Source organism: Puntigrus tetrazona, chromosome 3 (genome assembly GCF_018831695.1).
Source record: "Puntigrus tetrazona isolate hp1 chromosome 3, ASM1883169v1, whole genome shotgun sequence".
Classification (NCBI taxonomy): Eukaryota; Metazoa; Chordata; class Actinopteri; order Cypriniformes; family Cyprinidae; genus Puntigrus; species Puntigrus tetrazona.
The window spans coordinates 14,102,008-14,126,656 of record NC_056701.1 but is presented as its reverse complement, the minus strand read 5'-3'; the positions used below and the strand labels follow the sequence as shown (position 1 = coordinate 14,126,656).

Below are 24,649 nucleotides of genomic sequence, written 5' to 3'. Positions count from 1 at the left end.
AATATTTTTAAAAATAAAAATAAAACAAATAATCCCGTCATATCCAAGCCGGAAGATTTCAGGGTTACACAAACCGGAAGTCGACGAGAAGGAGGCGTACCAAGACTAATTGTTTACGTGTGATCAGTCTGGCCAGTCACACTAAATAGCGGACTCCTCAGGTTATTTTCAGCAGATTTAGGACAGCTTCAGTGTACTGTAATGCTCGGAGCAGAGCGATCTACTCTCTCTGAACTAGCGAAGATGACGGCCGCGAGTCAAGCAGAGAGGACTGTGCTGGTGAGAGGCTGATCTGTGTTTAATGCATGTAACGTTAAGCTGCTTCACGGACGGATGCTAGGTCGTTATGATTTGACCGCGCGCAAATCATGTCCAGAGGTAGATTTCGGGTGCGTTGCAAACGTGTTCATTGCTTTGTCAGCTTTTTGGTGCGGTTTTGCAGAGCAGCTGGTGGGACAAAGTCCAAATTCATCCCAGTGTGAATGGTTAAACAGTCGCGACAGTGATTTGTCCTGCCCTTATCATGGTTGATGCTGATGTGCTACTTTAGTCTTATATCGACTGATGCTGTTTTCTCCCATCAGTTCGCCATAATGATCGATTTAATTGTGCAACGGATTCCAAAGTGATAGAAACGAATGGTTAGAATGAACTATTTCTGTTCGTGACGTGGTGCTTTGTTTAAAATAAGGGCAGCTTCAGGCATTGCTGACTTTAACTGCATGGCTAAAAAATGCATTGAAAGTGAAAAGGGGTGACTGTCTCTGTCTCTGAGTTCTTAAATTTCATCATTCTGACTTCTACCGAGTTCCACAGAAGAAAGGAAGTCAGGCCTTAATCATGATGAGTGTGAATAAATGCTGACAGAATTTTTTTTTTAGCAAAATACGTATTTACTGTTTGCAACTATTGTGTGCTTTAGGAAGAGGAGTTTAATTGGCTGCTGAAAGAAGAGGTCCATGCGGTGTTAAAACAGCTGCAAGACATTTTAAAGGTAACATCAGATACTTATTACACAGCTTACTGCATAATATTTCTGTTTTTATTATAATAAAAAAAGGGCATTAATGGTAGCATTTGACTGTTTTCACTAAAGGAGGCGTCAAGACGTTTTTCGATGCCGTCACCAGGTCTGGAAGGACAACTGAAACAAGAGAACTTCATTCTGGGCAGTTCAACGTAAGAGCCATGAAAGGAGACGGCTATTTTTGGAAAATGTTAGATTTAAAGTATACAATAATGTTAATGTTACTACAGCTTTAAGGGACCGTGTGCATTGCTGAAGATGTGTACAACACGGTATAGACATGCTTTTAAATGAATCTGTTGTTTTAATTTGCGTATGATGTAGGATGGACCAGGTGAAAGGGGTTTTGACACTACAAGGAGAAGCTCTAACTCAGGCTGTGAGTATGTTTTATAACATCAGAAAATTAAAGTCCTCATTCAGCGTGAATTGCACTGCTTTGCTTCAGTTGGACTAATCTATGATGTTTTGTTCACACTAAAAAATCCAAAAGGTGCACAAATCTGTATAATGCACTTAAATAACCAAAACAAAGAAATATGTTGGAAACTTTCATGTCAGCAGTGAAGGGGAAGGTGCAATTAGACTCTGTTTATAAATAACAAAATAACCTTTTATGTAATTCATACACTGCATGATTGAGTACATTGTGCATACATACATTTATATATATATAATATTATGTCAGCCAGTGGAACTTTGCTGTTCAATTTATCTGAGCTCACTGATTACTTTTGCTGTTATTAGACTCCTATAGAAAATGGAGGGAATAATTTGCAGCTTTTTTCTTTGCAGGATATTAATATTAAAGTGGCTAAAAGCAGTCAAGTCATGCATTTTGCATTCCGTGATGATAAACAGTGGAAACTGCAGCAGGTACTCTTTCTTTCTCTCTCTCTCTCTGTCTCTGAGTCATTTATGCATTATTAAAATGAGCTGTTAAACGCATCCTGCCCCTGCTCAGATTCAAGATGCCCGAAACCATGTGAATCAGGCCCTGCAGTTACTAAGCAGCCGTGACGACAGTTACACCTTCAAAACGGGTGCTGAGGTCAACAAGGTTTGTATTTCACAAATATTTGACGTGTCCAGGGACCAGATTTACACACATCTGAAGCAAATACATTCTTTGTAAACAAATACACTCTTGATAAGTTCTCATATTTACTTTTGGATTTAAGTAGATATCTGGTTTGTTTGTTTTTTTGGGGGTTTATGCTGCCTACAGATGACCATTCTCATTACTGTCTGCACTGTCACATTTTTTTGAGCTTAAAGAGCATTCCTCGAGACTTTGTGCTTAATCTTTCCTGTTGGTGGATGGCTTATGTATCGCAGCCCATAGAAACAGTCGCTAATGAGGGATATATATATATATATATATATATATATATATATATATATATATATATATATATATATATATATATATATATATGTGTATGTGAAGTGAGATTGCACTCAGTGATATAATTTGTGTTTCAGCTCATGGATGCAGTAATGCTTCAGCTGACCCGAGCCAGAAACAGACTGACGACCCCAGCCAGCATGACGCTTCCTGAGCTCGCGGCCAGTGGCCTAATGGTCAGTAGTGGACCATAACTGGATCTTTATGTGGATTCTTCATGCGCTCTTGTGAATATATTTCTCCCGTTCTTTCTAGAAAATGTTCACGCCTCCCATGCCCGGTGACGTGATGGTGAATTTCTATATCAATCTCAGTAAACTGTGTTTGACAGTGTATCAACTACATGTACTGCAGCCTAACACTACTAAGGTATCGAGCCATCAGCACAAAAAAACAAGCATCTTCTTAACAAGAATGTGTGTGTTTTTTAAAATGCACAACCTGTTTGTTTTTCGTTAGAACTTCAGATCAGCAGGAAGTTCAGTGCTTCATAATCCAGGAGCAATGTTGTAAGTGCTCATCACGTTTCTTGTTTTCATGCTGCAACACCAGCGGTCAGACTTAAGTTTCGTAATGTCACATTTGATATCTGCCCTCAAGCGAATACAACAACACCAAGTTCGAGGTGAGCCACGTTCATAAGGTGGAGTGTGTCGTGCCGTGGCTAAACGACACTCTGGTGTTTTTCACCATTTCCCTGCAACTCTGTCAGCAGCTCAAAGATAAGGTGGGTGTGGCCTGTTGATATGGTAACGAACCTCATTTCACCTGCACAGACACGGTCAAAATTTATGAACAATGTATGGTAACAGAACAGTAGTGGTAGTGGTGGTAGTTAGTAGTATTCTGTGTTCAGAAATCTATTTAATATGCTAATTTGCTGATTTTCAGTTTTTTTATGAATGCATTTGTGAATTTTTCTGGGGTTTTGAATGTTGGTTTGAATATATAATTTTTTTTTTTTAAAAGAACAGACTTTATTCAAAATTATAAAACACAAAGCAAAACTTTGTGGAAGCAAATCTAAATGGGATCAAATGCGTTTCACTACCTAATAGAAGATCAATTCACATGTCAATTTCTTTCATTTGCAGATTTCTGTCTTCTCCAGTTTCTGGAACTACAGACCATTTTAAGCTGCATCTAACCAAAACTCTAGTCGGTGACCATAAACATGATGAATTTATTATGCACTAGGAACAAAGAATTCCACGAACAAGCTCCCTGATATAATTTGTGACTTCGCTATATGACCATGTATTCATTTCGTGTGCTTTATTGTTCAGTATGTGTTCTGCAGCAGAAATAGAGTGTGCTGTGTATGTAGTATACAAACTGAATTCATTCATTTGAAACGACAGGCTCTTCAGATGAAGGTATTCAGCAATGCCTTGTTTTGTCTATGCAGTATTTGTCTTTGTCAGTGTTGTCTGTCAGTAATCTTGCATCATCTGATATGTGTTTAGGCTATAGGCAGGAAATGCTACTAATTACGTAATGCTTACATTCTTATGTCACAGAAACTGTGAAATATTCTAGTTGAGATCTCTTCAGACTCATTTTACCAGTGTTTTTGCCTTTTTAGAGCAGTGGGTTGTAACACTTGAACATTATCTGATGCCAGGGACTATCTTTAGTGCAGAAAAGCACAAGCATTGAGACCATTATCATATGCTTACGAATGTGCATAAATGACCAATAGTGTATTTGCCATTGTGACGCAACTGTGGTATGACTATATTAACACTAAATGACAGATTAGAGTAAAACGACACATTCCTGAGGACGGCTGATTAGGGAGCAGAGCTCAGCATCCAGTGAGGAAAAAAAGGAATATTATATCAAGCGATTAGTTCAGATGCTGATCAGGTTTCTCTGTGCTGATACTTCATTTATTTTGTCAGCTTTATTTATTGCTACATTTTTTTTTATTTATTTTGTCAAATGCACTTAATTTGTCTATTGATTTCATGCATGTTAATTTGAATACTGATTCATGTTTTAAGGAAAACCTAAGCTATTTTCATGTGTATTTCATGCTTAATACGAAATATTTTGTGCAATAAACATAATATCAACATTACGAACTTACCTTTGCTATTAATATTTCCACTGAATTAATTCATCCAGTGCTGATGTCTAAATAAAAGGTACAGGCGAAGGTGCATTTCATTTAAAGGTATGTATTTTATTTGCTTACAAAGTCTAATATTTATACAAATGTGGTACATTTCTAAAAATAAAACAAATATTGACATTTTTCCAAGGTATAGTTTTCACAAGTATTTCTCTTATTAGCATTAAAACTTCTTTTTTTTCTCTCTCTCTCTCTCTCTCTTGTAAGTTCTGTATCATATGCACATTTCAGATTAAAAATTCATTAAAAACACTTAAAACTTGGACAAGGCCGCTGGTTGAAGTAAAGATTATAGGTTAAGTGCAACAGTTTTAACAGCCAGGCTACAGATTAACAGGTTATACTTACTGTTCAAATAACAACTAAAATGAATTTTAATAGAGGCTGTTTGTAAAAGTCCTGCGCTAGTCCCATCCAGGATGATTGTTATAAAGTGCTTAAAGGGTTCAAGCAACCAATGTCTTCAAAACTGGTGAGCGTGCTTCTATGTAAAAATCTATAAATACAACTGACAATGACATTCAAATCATGTGATTTCCTGGCTAAATATTAACAGCATTTTTACACAGTAGGAAAAATGTCTTTTATCATCCCTATAAGGAAGCGTCTAGCTAAAATATAGTTCTCCCTCGATTACTTGTTCACACGTAAATAATGAAAAGGTGGCATAACTGTTGGAGAAAGAAACCCAGTTGTAATGGTGCCTGTGTTTCAGGAAGATCATGGCTCCATTGCCATATTATCGGCTCCCACCTTCTGTCTTCTTGGCTGTAACGTAGAAACCTCAAAATCACCACAAATATCATGACACTTCTATTGTTTGATGAATATAGAGCTCGGGTTATCAGTCTGACCTTCTCATCGCAGCAGCAGCAGCAGCAGCAGCGGATCAGAACCAAGATGACCAGCAACAGCACCATGCCTAGGGACATTTAACACCAACTTAACGATTTGTAACTCTATTTCCTATTTCTACGCAATTCGATTTTACCTATGAAGATAAAGAAAACGGCAAACGAGGCAATGTCCCAGTCCGACTGAAACATCTGCTTCGACTGTAGCCTCGAAACCACATCGTTGAACTGGTTCTCAAAATCCTGCTGAATGCTCTTGTCCATGACTTCAGCGAGACGACTCCTGAATGGAGGGAATGTCGTTCATCTCAAGTCGTTAACGAATACGTTTAAATAAAAGACAGGCGCCCGTAAACAAATCCAACCCACTCAACAAACAAATATACTCGTACGACTTTGTCAACAAACAGGAAGTTTTTCTGTCTAGTTTTCGACGAAGAGAACCGAAATAAACCACTGATTGTAAACCACTGTGAGAATCGTAAAGTATAAATTATATTGTAACTTTAAAATGTATTTTGAAGTAAGAAACTATCTATTATGGGAGGGGGGAATGACATACAAGAAGAGCAAAGAACTCCATCATTATGAAGACTAACTGTATACAAACTGCATCATATTTTAATAATCTTTTTATTTGTATTCTTTATTTCGTAAACCGTTGCGATCTTAAAGAGGATTGATCAATTACCCACCTGTTGTTTTCGTTGGTGGTGTTTCCGGGTTACCGCGTACACCTGTTTCTGTGGCGCTTTTGATCAGGTCTCGTTCAACCGCTGAGAGATTTGCGGAAGTGCGACGATTGCACAAAACTACAGGAATCTAGTCATAAAGTGTTCTTTATGTGCTAAATATTAACCACAGAGAATACACCATACACTACTCGATATTAAAGCAGCTGACAGACGTAACATGCAGTATTCCATTCATGCTCTTTATAATAATTTTAAATAATTTGTAACGTTTCCGGTGTTTTTTTATTCAGATTCAGGAAACTCGGGAAGGGTATGGTACACAAACAGAATTTAAACGTATGTGACACTGGGCTGCAAAACCAGTCATCTTTTTAAAATTAGATTTATATATCTGGAATATTTTCGTTGATGCATAGTTTGCTAAGATATGACAGTATTCGGTCTAGACACAACTATTTGAAAACAATTATTTGAAAAAAAAAAAATCAGTCCGATTGAGCCAAAACAAACTAAAAAAATAATAACAAATAAATAAATAAAATAAATATGCAGGAAAATCGCCTTTAAATAAAAAAATCGTTGCAATTCATATTACTTCTCAAAAATGAGGTTTTGATATATTTACGGTTGGAAATGTATGAAATATCTGGAACACGACATTATACGTAATATCCGAATGATTTTTGGCATGAAAGAAAAGTTTATACATTTTCCCGTACAAAGTATTGTTGGCTAAAATGGCTGTTCTTGTGTTCTAGGGCCACAGTCAACAAAACCAGTATTAATAATAATATTAAAAGGAGAAGTGAAGGGCCAATGTTCGCTTAATATAATAAGACAATCGAAAGTAAGAAGGATTATTGTGATTGAGGGTCCAGTACCTAACTTCCACTAAAGGGGTCGCTGTCTCACTTCGTTCAATATGTGAGGAATGACCTCTGACCCTTTGTTTACGTGGAAGGAGAGCCGTTCGTGCTTCCGGGTTTTATTTCTGCAGTTATCTGCCCATTTTTAAAGAGATGGCTACTGTACCGGCCCAGTCTCTCCGGGTCTCAGAGATTAAAGACCCCACCGTTTTGTTTGAACGGTACAGCACGGAGGAGATCCGTGCTATCGAGAGGAAAGTGCGCGGAGAGATCGAGCAGAAGAAGGAGGAACTTCGACAGATGGTCGGTGAACGTTACCGGGATTTGATCGACGCCGCTGACACGATCGGTGAGATGAGACAGTGCTCGGAGAGTGTCGTTCAGTCCATCCAGGACATGTACCGGTACTGCCACAAACTCAAACAGGCGAAGCACGCCCCTCAGTCCAGCGGAAAAGCTGAGGTAAAGCCCTTGTGTCGCTCTCAGTCCAGAGTAATGGGACAAAACAGCCTGTCAGAAATGAAAATGTGCCGCTAAAACAAGGTTTATGCAGGTTTTTGTTCTGATTTAATTTATTAATTCCCGCCTGCGTGAGTGCAGCTAGTTTCTTTAATTTTCTCGTCGCTCAGTATACCGTCAGTAAACAAAGTACGTCGTTAATGTTATCAACTTTGGCAAACATGGCATCATTTCACTGAAAAACTACAGGATAGTTGAAAACTGTACAGTCAGATTTGAAGTTTTGCAGTGTTGACAAATTAACCATCTATCTCGGGCAGTATCACAAGTATTTGATAAATGTATTTCTATGTACATATGTAGATTTTTATATTATACCTATTATATCATATCCAGTCTTTATTGTTAAGCAGTTTCTGTCATTATACGATAAATCTTAAAAGTGTCAGATGCATTAGTGAGATATTCGTGTGTTGGGAACGGGTTTTGTTCCTGGCAGGGTCAGAAACAGTCGCAGGAGAGATTCTACACGATGGCCTCGCAGATAAAGCTCCTGCTGGAAATCCCGGAGCGTGTGTGGAGCGCGATGGAGTCCTCGCAGTACCTGCAGGCCACACAGCTCTACCTGCTCTGCTGCCACCTTCACAGCCAGCTGCACTTGGAGGGAGGAGGGCATCAGTACAGCCCCGTCCTCTCTCGCTTCCCCATCCTGGTGCGCCAGGTAGCAGCTGCTGGTCATTTCAGGTACATTACGGAATTACACCCAACAGAGAAAACCGAAAATGACAAGTCTGTCATCGTTTACTCCCCCTTAAGACTTTGGAAACTCTTCGAAAACACACGTTAAGATTTATTGATGTACATTAATGCATTCATTTTTAACATATTCGTAAGATTTGCTTCTTAGTTGCTTCTTAATATCCTTTTTGAATCTCATATGTTTGATAACCTGGGACTTTAATGGAGGGACAGAACCCTCTCAGAGGTATCTTGTATTGTTTTTCAAGATTAACCAATGTCCATCAGATTTGGAAGGACACGAGAATGAGTAAATGGTTGCACTGTCCCTTTAAAGGCTTTGGTTTAGTATGTTTCTCTTGCTAAAAGCTTTGTCTTTGTCTGTAGGTCTACAATCCTATTGGAGAGTAAGTCTGTGCTGCGTGGCAGGGCTGTGTCTGATCAAGCGATCGCCGAAGCGCTGGTCTCCACCATGCTCCTGGAAGACAGCTCTCCTCGCCAGGCCCTTGCTGATTTCCTGCTGGCTAGGAAAGCGTCCATTCAGCAACTGCTCAATCAGCCCCAGCATGGTGAATAACTTTTAGTTTATGAATGCTTAAAGCTCTACTCTTGTTTGTTCTTAGTTTATTAGAATACATCCTTGTTTTAGAAGCTCTGTTATATTTGCACATGCTCGTTCTTCGTTCAGATGTGATGCTGTTCCTCTGTTAGGTGCTGGTGTGAAAGCACAGGTTTGTTCTTTGGTGGAGCTGCTGGTCACCACTCTGTACCAGGCATATGCTGTGTTTTACGTGCCTCCTGAGGGCCAAGTGTCCGATACCGGTCTGGGATGTGGCCTGCTTTTCACTACCTTGGAGAATGTGACCTCCAACAAATCTGGTGAGTTATCCATTTCTCTTTAGGGATCAGGGTTAAACGCTCCTGAAAGGAACAAATATGCCCCCCAAATTCAAGATACACGCGTGTCTGGCTAGTGTAATAAATGCACTCTCACAGATTCATTGCGAACATCAGAATACAGATATGATGTAATGGATTCATTTTGTAGTGTAGACAGCTTCCTACAATAAGTACACCAAAAATATATATATATATATATGTATATGTATATGTATATGTATATGTATATATATATATATATATATATATATATATATATATATATATATATATATATATATATATATATATATATATATATATATATATATATATATATATATATATATATATATATATATATATATATATATATATATATATATATATATATATATATATATATATATAATGATGTAAAAGACAGCATACATGCATGTAATTATAGCATTATATAAATTGCCTTTCCAAAAAAAATAAAATAAAATAAAGACACAGGAAATCAATTGCAGGTGGCAAATATTGCCCAAGTAAACCTCAGGATCATAAATTAATATGTACAAGCCAACCTGTCACCTTCTCTGTAATTTTTTTTGTGAAATCCAGGGAAAGAGAAGAAAGTTCTGGACAAGGAGATGAGCACAGGAAGCTGGTTTAAACACCTCCCCCTCTCGGTGATGAACTTCCAGCCTGCTCTTCGGACACTAGCGCAGCCTATCCAGAGGGAGCAGCTCAGAGACACGCTGCAGCAGTGGATTGATACGTATGTCCCTCCTACAGATGTTAATGAACATCTCTCAGTATTTGTTTTATACGCTCATTTGTGTTTTAATAGCTGCAAGGAGGATATCCGCAGCGGAGTCAGCAGTCTTCTGGTCTATGTGAAGAGTCTAAAGGGTCTGGCTGCGATTCGGGATGCAGTGTGGGAGCTGCTCAGCAGCGAGTCCATCAGTCTGCACTGGAGCACTGTGTGTCAGTCCCTCCTCGAGCGACCTCTGGCCTTGTGGGATGACCTTTTGCAGCAGCTCTTCCTGCAGCGACTTCAGGTATTCGCAACCGATTTAACCAGTTTAACTAGTCTGATAAGCATGGTAGCACAGTTTACACCAGCTATTAACATACATCAGGTGATCCCATAACAAGTATCTCGCATAGACAGATTTTTTTATTTAATGTGTGGATTCAGCGCTCCTCTTATGACCGCCTGTGATTAGGGTACGGTTTCTAACTATAGCCTAGTTCACAATGTAAGGGTGCTTCTACATGTTAATTAAACACTACATATGCACAATATGTTCATGTATGTTAGTTAAGCAGAAACGGAGGGTCTACATGATCCCAGCTCAGGCTTAAGGGTCCTATCTAGTGAAACAATTGGCAAAAAAAAAAAAAAGATCTTACAGATCTTGTTCTTTTGGGGGTTTTTTTTGTTTGTTTTGTATTTTACAAACAACGATGTCAGATGATTTTGATGTTGGAGGATAAAATGAGATGGACTTTTTTTTCCCCTACCAAGAAAATCATCTTTAAAGTTGTAAAATGAAGTTTATAGTGCTGCATATTACTAATAAATAAAAATAAGTTTTGATACATGTACAGTAGGAAATACAGGAAAAGGGTAGGAAATAAAGAAATTAAATATATTCATGGAACATGATCTAACTTAATGTCCTAATGATTTTTGACGTAAAAGACTTATTTTATGTTCCAGCTTCACATTTATTTATTTATTTAGAAAATGGCCAATCATACAGCCAAACTGGCTGAGCTCTACCCAAAGAATTCAGAAAGAAATTAAGCTCAGTAATGAAGTTACAGGTGACGACATTCTCATAACCAAAGATGAAGAAAAACATACTCCTCCAACTTTGAAAGCTGTTGTGGGTAGAAAAGGTGCTTCTGTCACTGAATACTTGCAATACCTTGTTCTGATAAAAAAATATAATAAAAAGAAAAAATTAAAATGGCCGATTATTTAGCTAGATAAGACTAATTCCTTAGACCGTAAATCCATTTTTACAGTACTATCAGGATTTTTTTTAGAAATGTAAATTAATCCTTTAAGCAAAAAAATGGCATTACGGTGTTGTTAATTGTGTTATAGATGATCATCTTGTACATTTTTAGGTAACTGATTGAAAACACTTGTTTACCCTTTACCTGTCTCTAGGCGATCACTCAGGAGGGCACAGAAGGGATCTCCAGCAGCTCCAGACAACTCTTGTCTTCAGCTCTCCGGGATCTACAGGGTCAGGCCACAGCTGGGAGTTTCAGCCGTGGAGCACAGTACGAGAATGACGTCGCAGCTTTCCTGTGGTCTGAGTCTCAAGGCGACCTGCTCAACGACACAGCCTGGGTGAATGTAGCCCAGCGCAGCCCACAGCAGAAGAGCGGCCTGTCCATGAAGACCCAGGCCCTCACCCCCTGCGTTCAGACCTTCTGCTCCTCCCTGGACTCTAGGCTCAAAACCAAATTAGATGATCTGCAGCACTACTTGCCCTCTGAAAAAAATGGCAAAGAGCTTTCAGAGATGGTCCCAGTCACCACTAACTCAACTATTAACCGCTTTATGGATGCTGGGGCCGTGGAGGACACTCTTAGAGAGCACTGCTTGGCATGTGTCCGGGACATCCTTTCCAGTGTGCGTGCCGAGCTCGCTACCGCCCAGGCCAAGACCAACAGCCCCAGCCAGTTAAGTTCAGTGCTCTTTATGGCCAGGCTATGCCAGTCAATGGGGGAATTGTGTCCTAGTCTGAAACAGTGCATTCTGGGGAAGCAGGGGGGCTTGGATCCCATAAACAGAGGCACTCCAAGACAGGGCAAGAAGTTAGGCAAAGGCAAGGCAGCGGAGGTCAGCCCAGCACAGTCCAAGTGGAGCTGTCTGAAAGACGAACTCCTGTCCTGCAGCATGGAGGCCTATGGTATCTGGAGCTCAGCACTCACCAGGGTAAGGTGATGAACACACTGTTAACAATGCATTCTGAAAACAGGAAATCATGACAAGCGTGGGTGTTTTTATGCAGAGAGCATATATTAGGGTTCCCTTATATTCTGCAATACAATTAAAGTAAAGTAACAATGCGTTTCAGGCACTTGTGGGCAGTTTTGCTACGACTCTTCACTCTGGAACCGCCGGATCCATCCTGAGCACCGCAACAAATTGGGAAGAGCTTGAAATACAGGAAGAAACAGAGTCAGGAAGCAATATAATGTCCAAAATTCGCCTCCCTGTGCAGGTAACTGTTATATTAATCCTTTTTATTATTATTAAAATTTATATACATACTAATATATGTACACTTAAATGTGATGATGCACTTTTAAGGGTACTGCTTTGCTTAAAAAGAAAACTTTTATGTATTTTTGTTTATAATGGCCCATTTAACAGAAGATAAACAAATATACTTGATCAACTTCCAGAAGTTTGTGTTTTTTTTTTAATTGTTATCGAAAGAAGTCTATTATGCTCACCAATTAGAATCAAAAACACAGTAAATACAGTAATATTGTGAAATATTACTGCTATGTATTTATATATTTTAAAGGGATAGTACACACAAAAATGACATGTCTGTTATTAATTACTCAACCTCATGTCATTTCAAACCCCAACTTAAGATACTTTTGAGGAACTCTGAGAGCTTTCTGAACCTCCAGAAGGTCCAGAAAGGTAGCAAAGACATCGTTAAAATAGTTCATGTGAAACATTATGAAGCTGCAAGAAAACAAAAATAACAACAGTTTTCAATAATTTATTGAATATATTTTTTTTCTATCTCTTCAAAATATGTAAAACATAACATATCTTAACATAACACCCCGTTGTGGCCACCTTGCAAAGTGTTTTGTTGACCTGAAAGGGATATAAACAATTAAAATAGAAATAATAATTGTATTTCTTCCCCTCTCTACAGCCGTCGTGGTATGTTCAGTCGTTACTCTTCCATCTGTGCCTTGAGGTCAATAGGGTCGGAGGTCACGCGTTACCAAAGGTCACTCTCCTGGACCTTTTGCGGGGTTGTCTAGATCAGGTGGTGAGCGAGTATGAAAAACTCACTCAAAAAACACAGAGCAAGGTGAAACAATAATCCATTCCTGCCTAGTCACTGTAACAATGGAATAATTCTGTAAAACCAAATCCTTTCGCCTCTCTGCTCTCTAGGATGCAGCCCTCCCCATGACCCAGAACAGAGCTTTGCAGCTGCTGTTTGACCTTCGCTATCTCAGTGGCACTCTAGGGTCCCGCCTTGAAGAGGGCAGGAGTTCCCGCTCTCAGCAAGACCCAAGGTAACCTGTTCATAAGCTATGGATGGGCAGAAGTCCTCTGTAGGAAGCAACAGCAATGAAAACAATCATAGCGTGACTTGACCTTCCAATTTCAAAACAAAGCACAAAAGAATAGCCCTTTCCTAAGAAGCAGACCTCTTACACTTCTCCTTAATTCTTGCGATTTGTTAAAGGATCCAGCAGGTCTGCGACTCCCTGGAAAGTCACATTGATCCATTTGACCTGGATGTTTTCACTCCACATGTGAACAGCAACCTGAACCGACTCTCACAGAGGACCTCTGTAAGCACGGCCAATTTTTCTCCGAAATCTGTTTCAAACATCCTGCTAATTTGCTCATCCAGTTTACCCTTTCTCATGTGTTTTAAGCTGGCATGGCAAATGCTGTATTTCCATACTCTAGCAAAACTGTGCGTCCTATTGTTGATTGAGTCGCGTGTTGTTTCTAGGTGCTTTTAGGACTGTTGTCTGGTACGGAGAAGCAGTTTACCTCTAGGACCAACAATATCAACTCTCAGGAACCGTACAACATCCTTCCTTTGGCAAGCAGCCAGATCCGGTCAGAATAAAACTCTTATCTTAGCCTTCGCACCGTTTACCTTATTGTTACGTATTTATAGCTAGTTTATTGCTGTCATGCTGTGCGTTTCATTGTTGTACAAGACAATAAAAATATATTCATTTAGAAACATCTTAAACATGTTTTGCTGATGCTAATTTTCTGTAAAATTCACAATGTTACATTTTCATTTGCTAAATTACTTATTTGGTTATTAATTATTAAGTGCATCGTTTGCACTAAATGTGGTCATTTCATACATTTTACATTTTAGTTAACTATATATTTATTTATTTATTTATTCCCTCCTCAAGGTTTGGTTTGCTGCCACAGAGCATGACAAACTCTCGGAAGACTAATTCAGCCACGCATGGAGCAGATATCACCAGACCACTGGTAGGTTGCTAAAGCGTTTGTTGTGTACAGCATTCAAATACCTCTGCTGGCTTTTTTTTTTCCACATAAACCATTAACCAATAATATTTGTATTTTAAAAAATAGTATAGTTTGTGTTTTGTTCTCATGGCTTTGCAAATGAGTCCCTTTCTACCAATGCTCCCAGTTTTTCATGGCCTAGCAGAAGAGCTGCTGGATCTCAAGGCAATAGGTGATGTGATATTGTGTGGTTGCCGCTTCGTTTTTTGCAGTGAGCTTGCGGTGCATAGATTTTCTGCACTTTAATCACTTTGGTGGCATCGGCTGATACGCTTTATGAATGCAACACATGGCACAGCAGCGCTCAAATGCAACGGATACATTCCAAATACTGAGCAACATGAAGATCAAGGCTGTTGAGCATCAGTCACAACAGTCCATCTTGAGCTTGTTACTTCTGTATCATAAGCCTCATGTAGCTATTGGCCCTTTAAAACTGCTAAAACATTTGCTTGTGGTGACACTTTTTGGCTTGTACCGTCATTATGAAATACAGTTACATTTTGAAGGAAATTGAGGCAATTTGTTTTATTTCTATTTTAGGTGGCTCCCTCTTCTGCTTCTGCTCCACAGGACAGTTTCCGCCCAGGAAATCTCTTCAGGCAGTTAGCCAATCAAGAAGAGGAATCCGCAGCCCCTTCTCTCTTTAAATTAGGCTGGCTTTCTGGCATGGCCAAATAAACTTTTATTAAAAAATTGCTATTTTTTTAATCCGCATACAACACTATGTAAAATAATATTTAAAATACATTTTGAAATGTTGAAATCTGTGTCCTGTATTGCATATTCTTACAAAATCACATGAGGAATTGCAGTGCAAAGCATATTAATAAAAGGGAGTTTAAATGGAAATTACACTTTTGTATTTATCATGCACATTAGCTATCGTTTTGTGGCTTTTCATTTTTATTCTGATTAAAATTGTAATTGAGTGAATCATAAACACAATATAGTTCTATATTTTTACATTTTAGTGTACATTTATATTTTATCATGTCCTTGTTAGTTAACCTAATTAAGAGTTTGTGTATATTCCATTTTTGTAACTTAATTAAAGAGGCTTTTTAAGTAAAGGTTATACAGTTGAATAAAATGACGTTTTGACTGTAGATTTGTAATTTAAATGGAAAAGATTAGCTACATTTTCAAAGACGTTTCTTCAACACTGCAGGCGGTATTACAAACACACAGCACTGAACCAATAAACATGCTGTCTACACTCGAACATAAACAGGTATTCGCTACTGCACACACATACTAAACATCTTCACACTGTAATGGGAAACCGCTATACAGGTAAACACATTGAAATGTGTGTTGTGTGAACAGAATCACTGCATGGAAACAAGTGTGATCTGAAAAAGTATTTTGCAAACTACAAAAAATATTTGAGTGTAGCAATATGAAACTAGAAACTATGTTCGGGAGTCATATATACAACAAATTTCGCGGAAGTTAGGGTTTCAAAGTTTAGCTTGATTATATAAGACCTTGCATTGGATCATTAAGCCATGTACGGGTCTCTTTTTATTAGTCAGATTGTCAGGTGAAGCATTTCCAGCATGTCCCGCTGTCTCAGCTTTCTATTTGCGGTCTAGTTTGCTGGCCATCAGTTTCTTGATGTCGATGGGTCCAGCTGCGGCTGCTGCTTTGGCTTTCTCTTCCTGCTCCTTCTGCCAGGTGATGATGGGGCTGACGCTCGGCCTGCGGTTCCTCATGTTTTGCTGCAGCTGGGCCTCACTGGAGGGGGGGTAGAACAAGCCTTTTTACAGCAAAATACCGTTGGTTTGGTGACACGTGTTTTATATTTCTGAAACTACTTTGGTAGAAATGGTAACAAAATGTACAAGCGCACTGGCAAAGAATTTCATGGATAAGGTATTTTCATTCAAAAACCGTTTTGTTTTGTAATACTTGCTCTAATATAAATGCTTCAGTCTTTGTTTAATTATTGGTCAACGTGCATATACAAAAATGCACTTACGAGAAATCGTGTGGTGCTGGAGAAATGGCTTTTTTCTGCATTTCCTTGTAAACTGGTGACTTCAGGTAGCGATAAAAGGTATCCTAAATAGAAAATAGAAAATGTATAAATGAGAAATGTCTGATGTGCATACTTACTAAACAAAAAACAAAACACGCATGGCAGAGTTCAAATTAAGCATACAGACTGCAGGTGATACAATCATACCTTTTTCATCAGCATAAAGATGTGGGTCTGGGCGGCGTCCAATACGTATCGGTGAGGATGTTCCAGTCCCTTTACTGTTAGGCCCATTGTCCTGCCATCAATGTTGATCCATCGTGGTGCTCCTGGGGCCAAAAAGGTCCTACAAAAAATGTATAAAAAATAAAAATGAGATGCCTGACATCCAAAATAAATATAAAACTATTATGTGCACAAATAATGTGCATCTCACTTGAAAATCTGTTCTGCTTTCTCTGACATAGAAGCTGCCGTGCCCCATTTCAGCTCCTCGGCGGCCTCCCAGAAAGCTAGATTCTCACCTGCAGCGAAAAACGTTTTTTACTCGCCCTCATTTTGTTCCACACTCATATGACTTACAATCAAATATAATAAAAAAAACTTTACTGCAGCCAGAACCATATTTAAATTGAATAGAAGTATTTAAATATATATATTTAAAAAAATGAATGAATAAAATTTAAATTTAAACTAAAATTTCTAATTAATTTAAATTCATTAAGACTCTTAATAAGAGTACATAAATAATATTAAAATAATACTGGCTCCAATTTTATCAAAGGATTAGTACATCACAGTGTACTCAAAGGAGCTGATTCAGTTCAGAAAGTGGTCTAATTCATTCTAAACTGGAATGATCCAAAAAACTAAGACTCACGAAAAGAAAATTTTCAGGTTAAGCAATGGCAGATTTTGTTTTCGTTTTTGTGTAGTTTCTCTTTCTCACTCCATACCAACAAACGGTCAAAGCAGTAACGAAATATTGACAAACCGCTGAATTCTTTCTTTAGGAAAATCTTGAAGTCTGCACGGCCCCGTGGATCATTAAGCAGCTCATAGAAGCTAAAGGACCAACGCTCCACTCTCATTTTTGTGGGAGTTTCAACACTGCGAACAAAAATGTGAGAAACCATTTGTGATTTAAAACCTCAATAATATTAAGTAACTGATTTAAATTTAGAGCGCTCTCTGTGAATTTACTCTGCCGTGTTCAGCTCCCAGTAAGCGTCGTCGTCAGTAATCCAGGGATTGCTGGGGAGGCAGGGAACGAGGAATGGGTCGTGGTTCTTAAGTGTCGTCACATATTTGACCAGGCTGAATGAAAAGAAATCAAAATTTCACAACTAAGTCAATGAGTTACTTCTGACTATTTGGGAAATTTATTAAGAATTTCTAAGTGTGAATAACTTAATTGTGTTCAGTGCAGGAGCCATCCCAGCTGTGGCTAATGTTGACTTACGCTCCAAGAGATACTGAAGACTTGACCCTTGACCTCATGATGGCCTGTTGTGTGTAGATGATCTAAAATACACAATTTGAACCAACATATAAATATCAATAAAAAAAAAAAAACAGTTTTCTGTATTTTTGTAAAGAAACAGTGTCACTTACAATTCTTCTGTAGTAATCGTAGGTTTTTTTCTGTAAATAAAAGGGAGAAACAGCATCCTGTTACATTACAAACAGACTGCTTCTGAATACACCACCACAAGACCCACTCGCTACATGCTATCCTCACAAATACTAGTGATATCCTGAGAGTGATATCCACATATACTACCAAACACAAGCTACTGCAAGGAACAACCTAAAGCTCTTAATATAACACAGGGACAGTCATTTTAATTGTCAATGCTCTGAAATAATGCTCAGGGTACAGAAGCAGGGAAGTACTGTGGCACACTATATATATACACACACTTGCTTATAAAGTGTTTGAATAATATTCAAGGCAGGAAATAATAGTGTGTGTGTGTGTGTGTGTGTGTGTGTGTTTGTGTACTGGCATTTATGGTTTATGAGAACAGAAAATGTATATAATGACATGAGTAAGACAACATAAACACTTCCTGTGTTCCTTTAAAACAAAAGGCTTAAAAACATACAAAATAGTGTTTTATAAAATTAAAAAATTGTCAGTAATTTCCTGTAAGGAGTAGATTTAGGTGTAGGGCGATAGAAAAAATGCTTAAGGAGAGTCCCTGTAAACCACAAATACAAGTGAGTCTGTGTGTGCGCGTGTGTGTGTGTGTGTGTGTGTGTTTGTGTGTGTGTGTGTGTAGGTGTGTCATCTTGATAGCTGAAGACATATTAGAAGTGAATATCTGTGTGGAAAGAGAAAAAAAGAAGAATAGAGTCACAGTTTAAAAAACTTCAAAGCAGTCCAAGATATAGTCCCAAAATCCCAAGAAATAGTCCCCAAATATCAAACATTTGAGGTCTGCAAGTTTTTTTTTTTTTAAGTATGCAAGTAAATATATTTACAGAAATTTCTGAGCACCCCACTGGCTTTTATTACATCAACAAAAAACAGTTAATTAATTCATTCTCCAAATTATAGTTTGTGATCCACAGTAAGTAATTTTTTTAACAACACGAGGGTGAGTAAATGAACTTTCATTTTGGGTGAACTGTCATGACCCTTTGACCGGTGTTTTAATGTTAAAAAAGTGGATTTAAAGAACTCGTAAATGCAAGTTTACACGTTATCAGCAGCAGCAAAAGCAATCAGCTGCCCTGGTCTATTTCTAAAAGGCTCTATGAGGGAAAGTGTGGGTGGGTTGGAGGGGAACTCCTCGGAGGATCAGCAGGTCAAGAATCCTCTTATATCACAAAGCAGATTGTGGGAGAATCTACATGGCCATCCCAGGACTGAGACAGACACACTGCTAATCAGCTCTAGTTAGAGCATTCAGCAGTATTGCCCGTAAAGCCTAAAGTCCCTCCCACAGTAACGTTTAACAGCATTTAAAGAGACAGTTCATCTAAAAATGAAACTTATGTCATGATTCCCCGTCCCCTTACGTTGTTTTCTTTAGTAAAACACATAAATGGATGATTTAATACAGGTTTCAGTGTATTTTCAGTGGTGGGTTCACATCTTTGCTTAAGATATCTTCTTCTGTCACACATAAATGATGACAGAATCTTCATTTTTGGGGTAACTATCCCTTTAACTACTATATAGATAGATTTAGTGATTGTCAAAACTGAAGCTTTAAAATAGAATCAACCAGTGACATCAATCTTGACTGATGTCTACAAGAGCTGGCTTTACCTTAACAGATATTAAGGGGTCACATGTACACTTACCAGTTACCTCCTCCACATTAGGGTCAATGTGACGTTCCAGGCCGCAATCCATAGCGCTGTGGGTTTGCGGCTGTAGGCATTTTAGAGAAAGTACATTTATCCTCCTTATAATGTTTAGAAAGCCACGGTAAACTAACAGATTCTGCCAAGCACTTACTGGAGGCCTGTGGACAATCCAGTAGGCTCTTTCCTGACAGTCAAACACAACTCTGTCTGCCTTCTGACGCTGCTTCCCGGCACTTATAAGAGAAAACACAATACCGTGAAGTAAGCACCAACAATAAGTGCTTGAAGATGAAGAATTACAAAAAATAGGACAAACCACATGACACAAATACAGATGACAGAAACTTAAAAAGGAAGCATATATGTTTATTAAGAAAGCAGGAGAAGATCAGAGTTGAGAAACTCACTGGTACTGCTCTTTAGCTTGCATCACGATAAAATCCCATTTGTGGTTCATCCATTTGTGAAGTTTGCTGTATTCCTCCTGTCGGTGTTGTAGTATAATGATATTAAAGTCGGCATTGAAATTGAAATTCACACAAACTATCATCTACATTCGTCTTATGGATCTCATAGTGAACGGTTCATTCAAAATGGAATAATGCGCTCTTGCGGTAAAATGAATTCTGAATAAGTCTGGTTCTCAGTAATAACAAAATCAGTATATTTTTACATACCTGCTCATAAGCATCAAGCACACCCTTTTTTCGAATGTTTCTCTTTGCCAGATAGATTGCTTTGGTGACAGAAAACACTTTTTTATTAGGTGACGGTTAACAAAAAAGATCTCTTCAAATGAGTTCACGAAAGCAAGCGACTTCTCAGGTTTTGTTAATATATAAAAGATTACAAACCATAATCTGTGTCCTCAGCCTTCCACTTCTGTACAGGCCAGAAATAGGGGGTCTAGACAGAGGGGAAAATGCATCTGTTTGCTATGCACTGCTATTAAAACATTTTTAAAGATACAAAGTCTCCTGACCCATTTACCTGAAAGCGGTACAAACTGTCATCTGGTCTGAGGGCAAGCTTTTTGTGGTCCTGCAGAGGATAGATGTAACCGAATGCCACTAACATTGTTCCAAATGCTTGAGCCTCTGTCAAAAAAAGCATTCAAGAACATTATTGTGCTGGATATTATATTATATTCCAAACATATACCATACTATAAGGGTATTTTTACAGACCATTAGTTTTTTCAAAACAACTTATTTTTACAATTACCATCACTGTCCATGTTCATGTTTTTGGCGATCCATGCAACAATATCCTGACCTGTCAGACAAACAGACAATGTCATGACATCTGAACAAATAGCAAAAAACGTGCATGAAAACTACCATGACATGCAGCTCAGCAAAATAACAAAAATAAAAATAAAATAAAAAGCGATGAGGAAAATAACGAGTAATATTAATGTCCGAATATTAAATCGCGGTGATACATTGTAGAAAATATGTATACGTTTTCAAACGTTTTGATCGTGTGCTTTACAAATTTCAAGCCCATTATTACAAGAACCAGTTAAATGTAAGACAAAGTTAAAGTGCCTGGCTCGCTGGATTCGTCGACAACCCTTGCAGAGATTAAAGAGCAACTTTGGAACGTAAAGTAGCAAAGATCTCATCCAATTGAAGGCTGCTGTATATAGCCAGTGCCGTCAGATTATGATCTGGCAGCAAAACACTTGTGTCCGTACAAAGGCTGAAAGGAAACGTACAGAGCACAGTACAACGGTTGTAGGATTCTGTAGGATCTCACCAGTGATGGCATGGGGAATGGTTGTAACGTTGAGCTTCTGACTCGTTCCCTTCACTCCAGCCGATGGGTCCTGCATCTGAACCACTGTGGTCTCCACCTGGGAAAATCAGGAAATTAGTAATATATAAACTATTAAGAAGGAATATATAAAAGCAGGCGCTGAAGGATAAAATGCAATGCTAAGGAAAGGTCAGAATCAGTCCTCACAACTACAGATGTTCAACCCGGGAACAGGGTTCCCTATTCAGCTATATTCGGCCATGACAGTCACGTTTCAGCTGTACAGGTCCCGGAAGATTGTTTTACAAATAAAGATTCTAAAATCAGTAAAGAACATAGGAATATATTTCATTTTTCCAGTTGCTGCTGTGTTATTTTAGGGGTTTCAAAGACAAGAGAGAAAGATGATAATGCAATAAACAATTAAATTTAAATGATTGGTTTCTTTTTCACAGCCGTTATATTTTTGCATAATTACATCAGTTTTTGCCATTAAGTATTTGTTTAAGGTTTCTATATGCTGTAGGGTAGCTCTACAAACCTTACTGTAGAAGAATTAATTTCTTACAGTCAATATTCAATATTTTATTAATTATAAATCAACAAGGAACTTTTAGATTAGCTTAACTTTTAGTTTAAACTTTTAAGGTTTTTTTCCGTAAATGCCCATTTAATGATACATTTGCCCAAATGACACTGAAAGGCTTTTTCCCCTTTTTAACACTGCTTCATTAATATTCCCTAAAGTTTCATATGCATATGAATTATGTATTACGAACTATTGGGGCATAGCTGGTTCTCAACTAAGCCAAGGTTAAAGAAATAAAAATATTTGTCACAGGTACCACTTAGTCCAGACCTAAAACGGGTTTGACAGTCGAGTACTATGGCAACATGCATGCCCTTTGAACTTAGAGTAAGACATGAAAGTCTTAAGGCAAGCTGTCAGATGTGGCATGAGGCCAGGCTAATTGGCTTTGAATCAGAAAGCTCTTTTAGAACGAATCTTTTCAATGACTTCAAGATCTCTCCAAGAAGCTAAGAATAAACAGATACTCCAGAAACGAGAGCAAAATAGCGTGAAATAGCATATAAAAAACAGTTAAAGCTTTGGATATTCCATGCAAACGCTGAGATACAATGACTTTGGTTCTTATTTAAATCATGGCATTGTTAGAATCACATTACAGTATTTTTTTTTTATTACGAAAATATGAAAATAAAATATATGCAATTTAAAATAAGATATGTTGTAAAGTCGTTTAAGTATATTGAACGCTACACTGGGCATGGCGTGTAGCTTATTTACAGCAGAATGAGCAGAGAAACAAACATCTACTTGTAAAATACATAGGATGCAACAAAAAGTGAACTGTTCGATAGTAAGGTAAGAATGGACTTACCTTTTTAAGGCAGGACATTCGTGGCCGATAACGCTGTCCATGGTCTCGGTCCGATCTTATAGTCATATTGTAGTCCACAAAAACAAATAAAGCGGAAAACAAAAGGTTTTCTAGGGCAGAAGGCAAATCTTGTTGCGATTATATTCTCAGCCTTACTGAGAATATAATTTCAGGTTTTCAAAGAGCTGCGGACAGCGCAGATCCCTGCTCACGCACACACCTGAGAAGAGCGCGAGCGGCGAACACGAGAAAGTGACAGCGGACCAATCACGGCGTGGCTCTGTTATCCGCCGTCACTGCTCTCACTCACCGACAGGGGGCGACACACAGAGGCGACAACGCTGCCAGAAATGACCAGAAGCACAGCCTAGACCAGTGATCCTCGAGTCCGGACCTCGAGATCCATTTTCCTGCAGAGTTTCGCTTTAACCCTAATCAAACACGCCTGGGCATGCTAATCAGCGTCTTCGGGATCATTAGAAAATCACAGGTAGGCGAGTTTCATCAGGGTCGGAGCTAAACTCTGCAGTGCATTGGACCTCCAGGGTGAGGTTTGAGGAACCCTGGCCGAGACGGTCCTCTGGTGGGTAAGATTGATTCATATGGGTTCAAGATGCCCTGTGCAGGTGCATTCATGTCATGCGAGGGCAAACGTTCAGCCAGTCACACTACTTGAAGGCGCACTCGCTGCATTCTTTAGTTCTCAATGAAAACCTTCGCAAAAAGCATTTACAGGTGCATTCATGTCATGTCAACGTGACAGTTCCCACGAATATGTAACCAGCTCCAAGTAGAATAAAATAGATAACTAGATGCACCGGTCTTCTGATTAGCTGATTATCATCTCATGTGATTAGAAATCCTTTAATGATATTTATCAAAATGTTTCTGTATCATATTTGATACGTGGACCTCTAAGGCCTGTAAATTACCAACACTTGCACACTATCTGTCTACACGCAATCTGCCCCCCGATTGATAGCCCATAATTCTTTTAGCAAATAAAAGGTCTTTGAGATGTGATATTCTCAGTATATCATACTATACGATCCATAAATCCCGATCAAATAAGATACAAAATAGTGGTCGATCCATTTATTGCCAACCGATATATTTAAAAAAATATATGTGTTTTTTAATGTTCCATAAAATGTATATTTTTTTGACAGTGCAGGGTTCAATTCTTTGTATAAAAGTTTTAATTTAGTGCTAAAAATATACTGAGTGCATCCTTAAATTCGAAACTGCCTAAAGTTTAAAAATCTCAGTTTGTTTATGTGACACAATCATCATTTCTAAATTATTTCACATTTCTCATACATTGATTAAAATAAAAATAAAAAAAGCTTGGCTTATTTATGTCGGCCATCCTGCTTTTAAGCACTGGTTGTCAGTCGACCACTACAAAAACTTTAAACATAAACATAAACATGTAAACTTTTTACAAATAAATTGTTTAAAGGTCCAATAAACTGTTCCATATATTTTTTCTGACAGTGCAGGGTTACATTCTTTGTGCAGAAGTTTTCGTTTAGACGTAAACCTTTAAGTAGCAATGTAAGTATGTTTATTTTACACATTTTCAAAACATATTGATAATAACAAATAAAAACGATACATATCTTGACATCACCCTGTTCTCGAAAAAAAAACAGTATCGGTCGACCACCACAAAAACTTTAATCTCGTAAATGCAAATGTTTAAAAAAATATAGAATCCTGTCCAATAAACTGTTTTTATTTTGGTAAAGGTTCAGTAAACTGTGGCATAAAAAGTTCAGACTGTGCAAGGTTTTCATTGAGCGCTAAAGAATGTAGCGAGTGCGCCTTTAAGTA

General features: G+C 38.2%; 4 protein-coding genes across 5 annotated transcripts; 2 read left to right on the top strand and 2 right to left on the bottom strand.

Annotated features, from left to right (window-relative positions):
• The first annotated feature begins 78 nt into the window (after positions 1 to 78).
• rogdi (rogdi atypical leucine zipper) lies at positions 79 to 4,518 on the top strand. The gene is made up of 11 exons (XM_043233926.1): positions 79 to 279; positions 923 to 994; positions 1,097 to 1,179; positions 1,352 to 1,406; positions 1,823 to 1,903; positions 1,992 to 2,087; positions 2,513 to 2,611; positions 2,691 to 2,804; positions 2,895 to 2,944; positions 3,036 to 3,162; positions 3,530 to 4,518. Exons 1-11 carry the CDS (start codon positions 202 to 204, stop codon positions 3,569 to 3,571), a joined length of 897 nt encoding a protein of 298 aa, XP_043089861.1. The 5' UTR covers positions 79 to 201; the 3' UTR covers positions 3,572 to 4,518.
• Positions 4,519 to 4,602: 84 nt separating this feature from the next.
• On the bottom strand, positions 4,603 to 6,278 carry smim22 (small integral membrane protein 22). Its single transcript, XM_043233927.1, has 4 exons — positions 6,122 to 6,278; positions 5,564 to 5,709; positions 5,427 to 5,494; positions 4,603 to 5,340 (listed from the first exon to the last, which is right to left on the bottom strand). The coding sequence occupies exons 2-4, from the start codon at positions 5,688 to 5,690 to the stop codon at positions 5,293 to 5,295; spliced, it is 243 nt and encodes an 80-aa protein (XP_043089862.1). The 5' UTR covers positions 5,691 to 5,709; positions 6,122 to 6,278; the 3' UTR covers positions 4,603 to 5,292.
• A 788-nt stretch (positions 6,279 to 7,066) lies between these two features.
• On the top strand, positions 7,067 to 15,110 carry cog1 (component of oligomeric golgi complex 1). Of its 2 annotated transcripts, XM_043233917.1 has the most exons (15): positions 7,067 to 7,449; positions 7,946 to 8,190; positions 8,572 to 8,753; positions 8,896 to 9,063; positions 9,670 to 9,826; positions 9,899 to 10,109; positions 11,234 to 12,010; positions 12,153 to 12,299; positions 12,978 to 13,139; positions 13,226 to 13,350; positions 13,524 to 13,632; positions 13,800 to 13,909; positions 14,224 to 14,305; positions 14,472 to 14,516; positions 14,888 to 15,110. In XM_043233917.1, the coding sequence occupies exons 1-14, from the start codon at positions 7,141 to 7,143 to the stop codon at positions 14,484 to 14,486; spliced, it is 2,799 nt and encodes a 932-aa protein (XP_043089852.1). In that variant the 5' UTR covers positions 7,067 to 7,140; the 3' UTR covers positions 14,487 to 14,516; positions 14,888 to 15,110. The 2 variants fall into 2 exon arrangements, with proteins under 2 accessions (XP_043089852.1, XP_043089851.1); XM_043233916.1 differs by lacking the exon at positions 14,472 to 14,516.
• A 225-nt stretch (positions 15,111 to 15,335) lies between these two features.
• Positions 15,336 to 24,642, bottom strand: rgs9a (regulator of G protein signaling 9a). The gene is made up of 17 exons (XM_043233924.1): positions 22,814 to 24,642; positions 21,411 to 21,507; positions 20,874 to 20,924; positions 20,640 to 20,746; positions 20,504 to 20,555; positions 20,327 to 20,385; positions 20,057 to 20,133; positions 19,801 to 19,882; positions 19,651 to 19,713; positions 17,943 to 17,972; positions 17,791 to 17,852; positions 17,532 to 17,645; positions 17,323 to 17,438; positions 16,765 to 16,852; positions 16,536 to 16,674; positions 16,329 to 16,411; positions 15,336 to 16,084 (listed from the first exon to the last, which is right to left on the bottom strand). The coding sequence occupies exons 1-17, from the start codon at positions 22,877 to 22,879 to the stop codon at positions 15,928 to 15,930; spliced, it is 1,443 nt and encodes a 480-aa protein (XP_043089859.1). The 5' UTR covers positions 22,880 to 24,642; the 3' UTR covers positions 15,336 to 15,927.
• Positions 24,643 to 24,649: the final 7 nt, after the last annotated feature.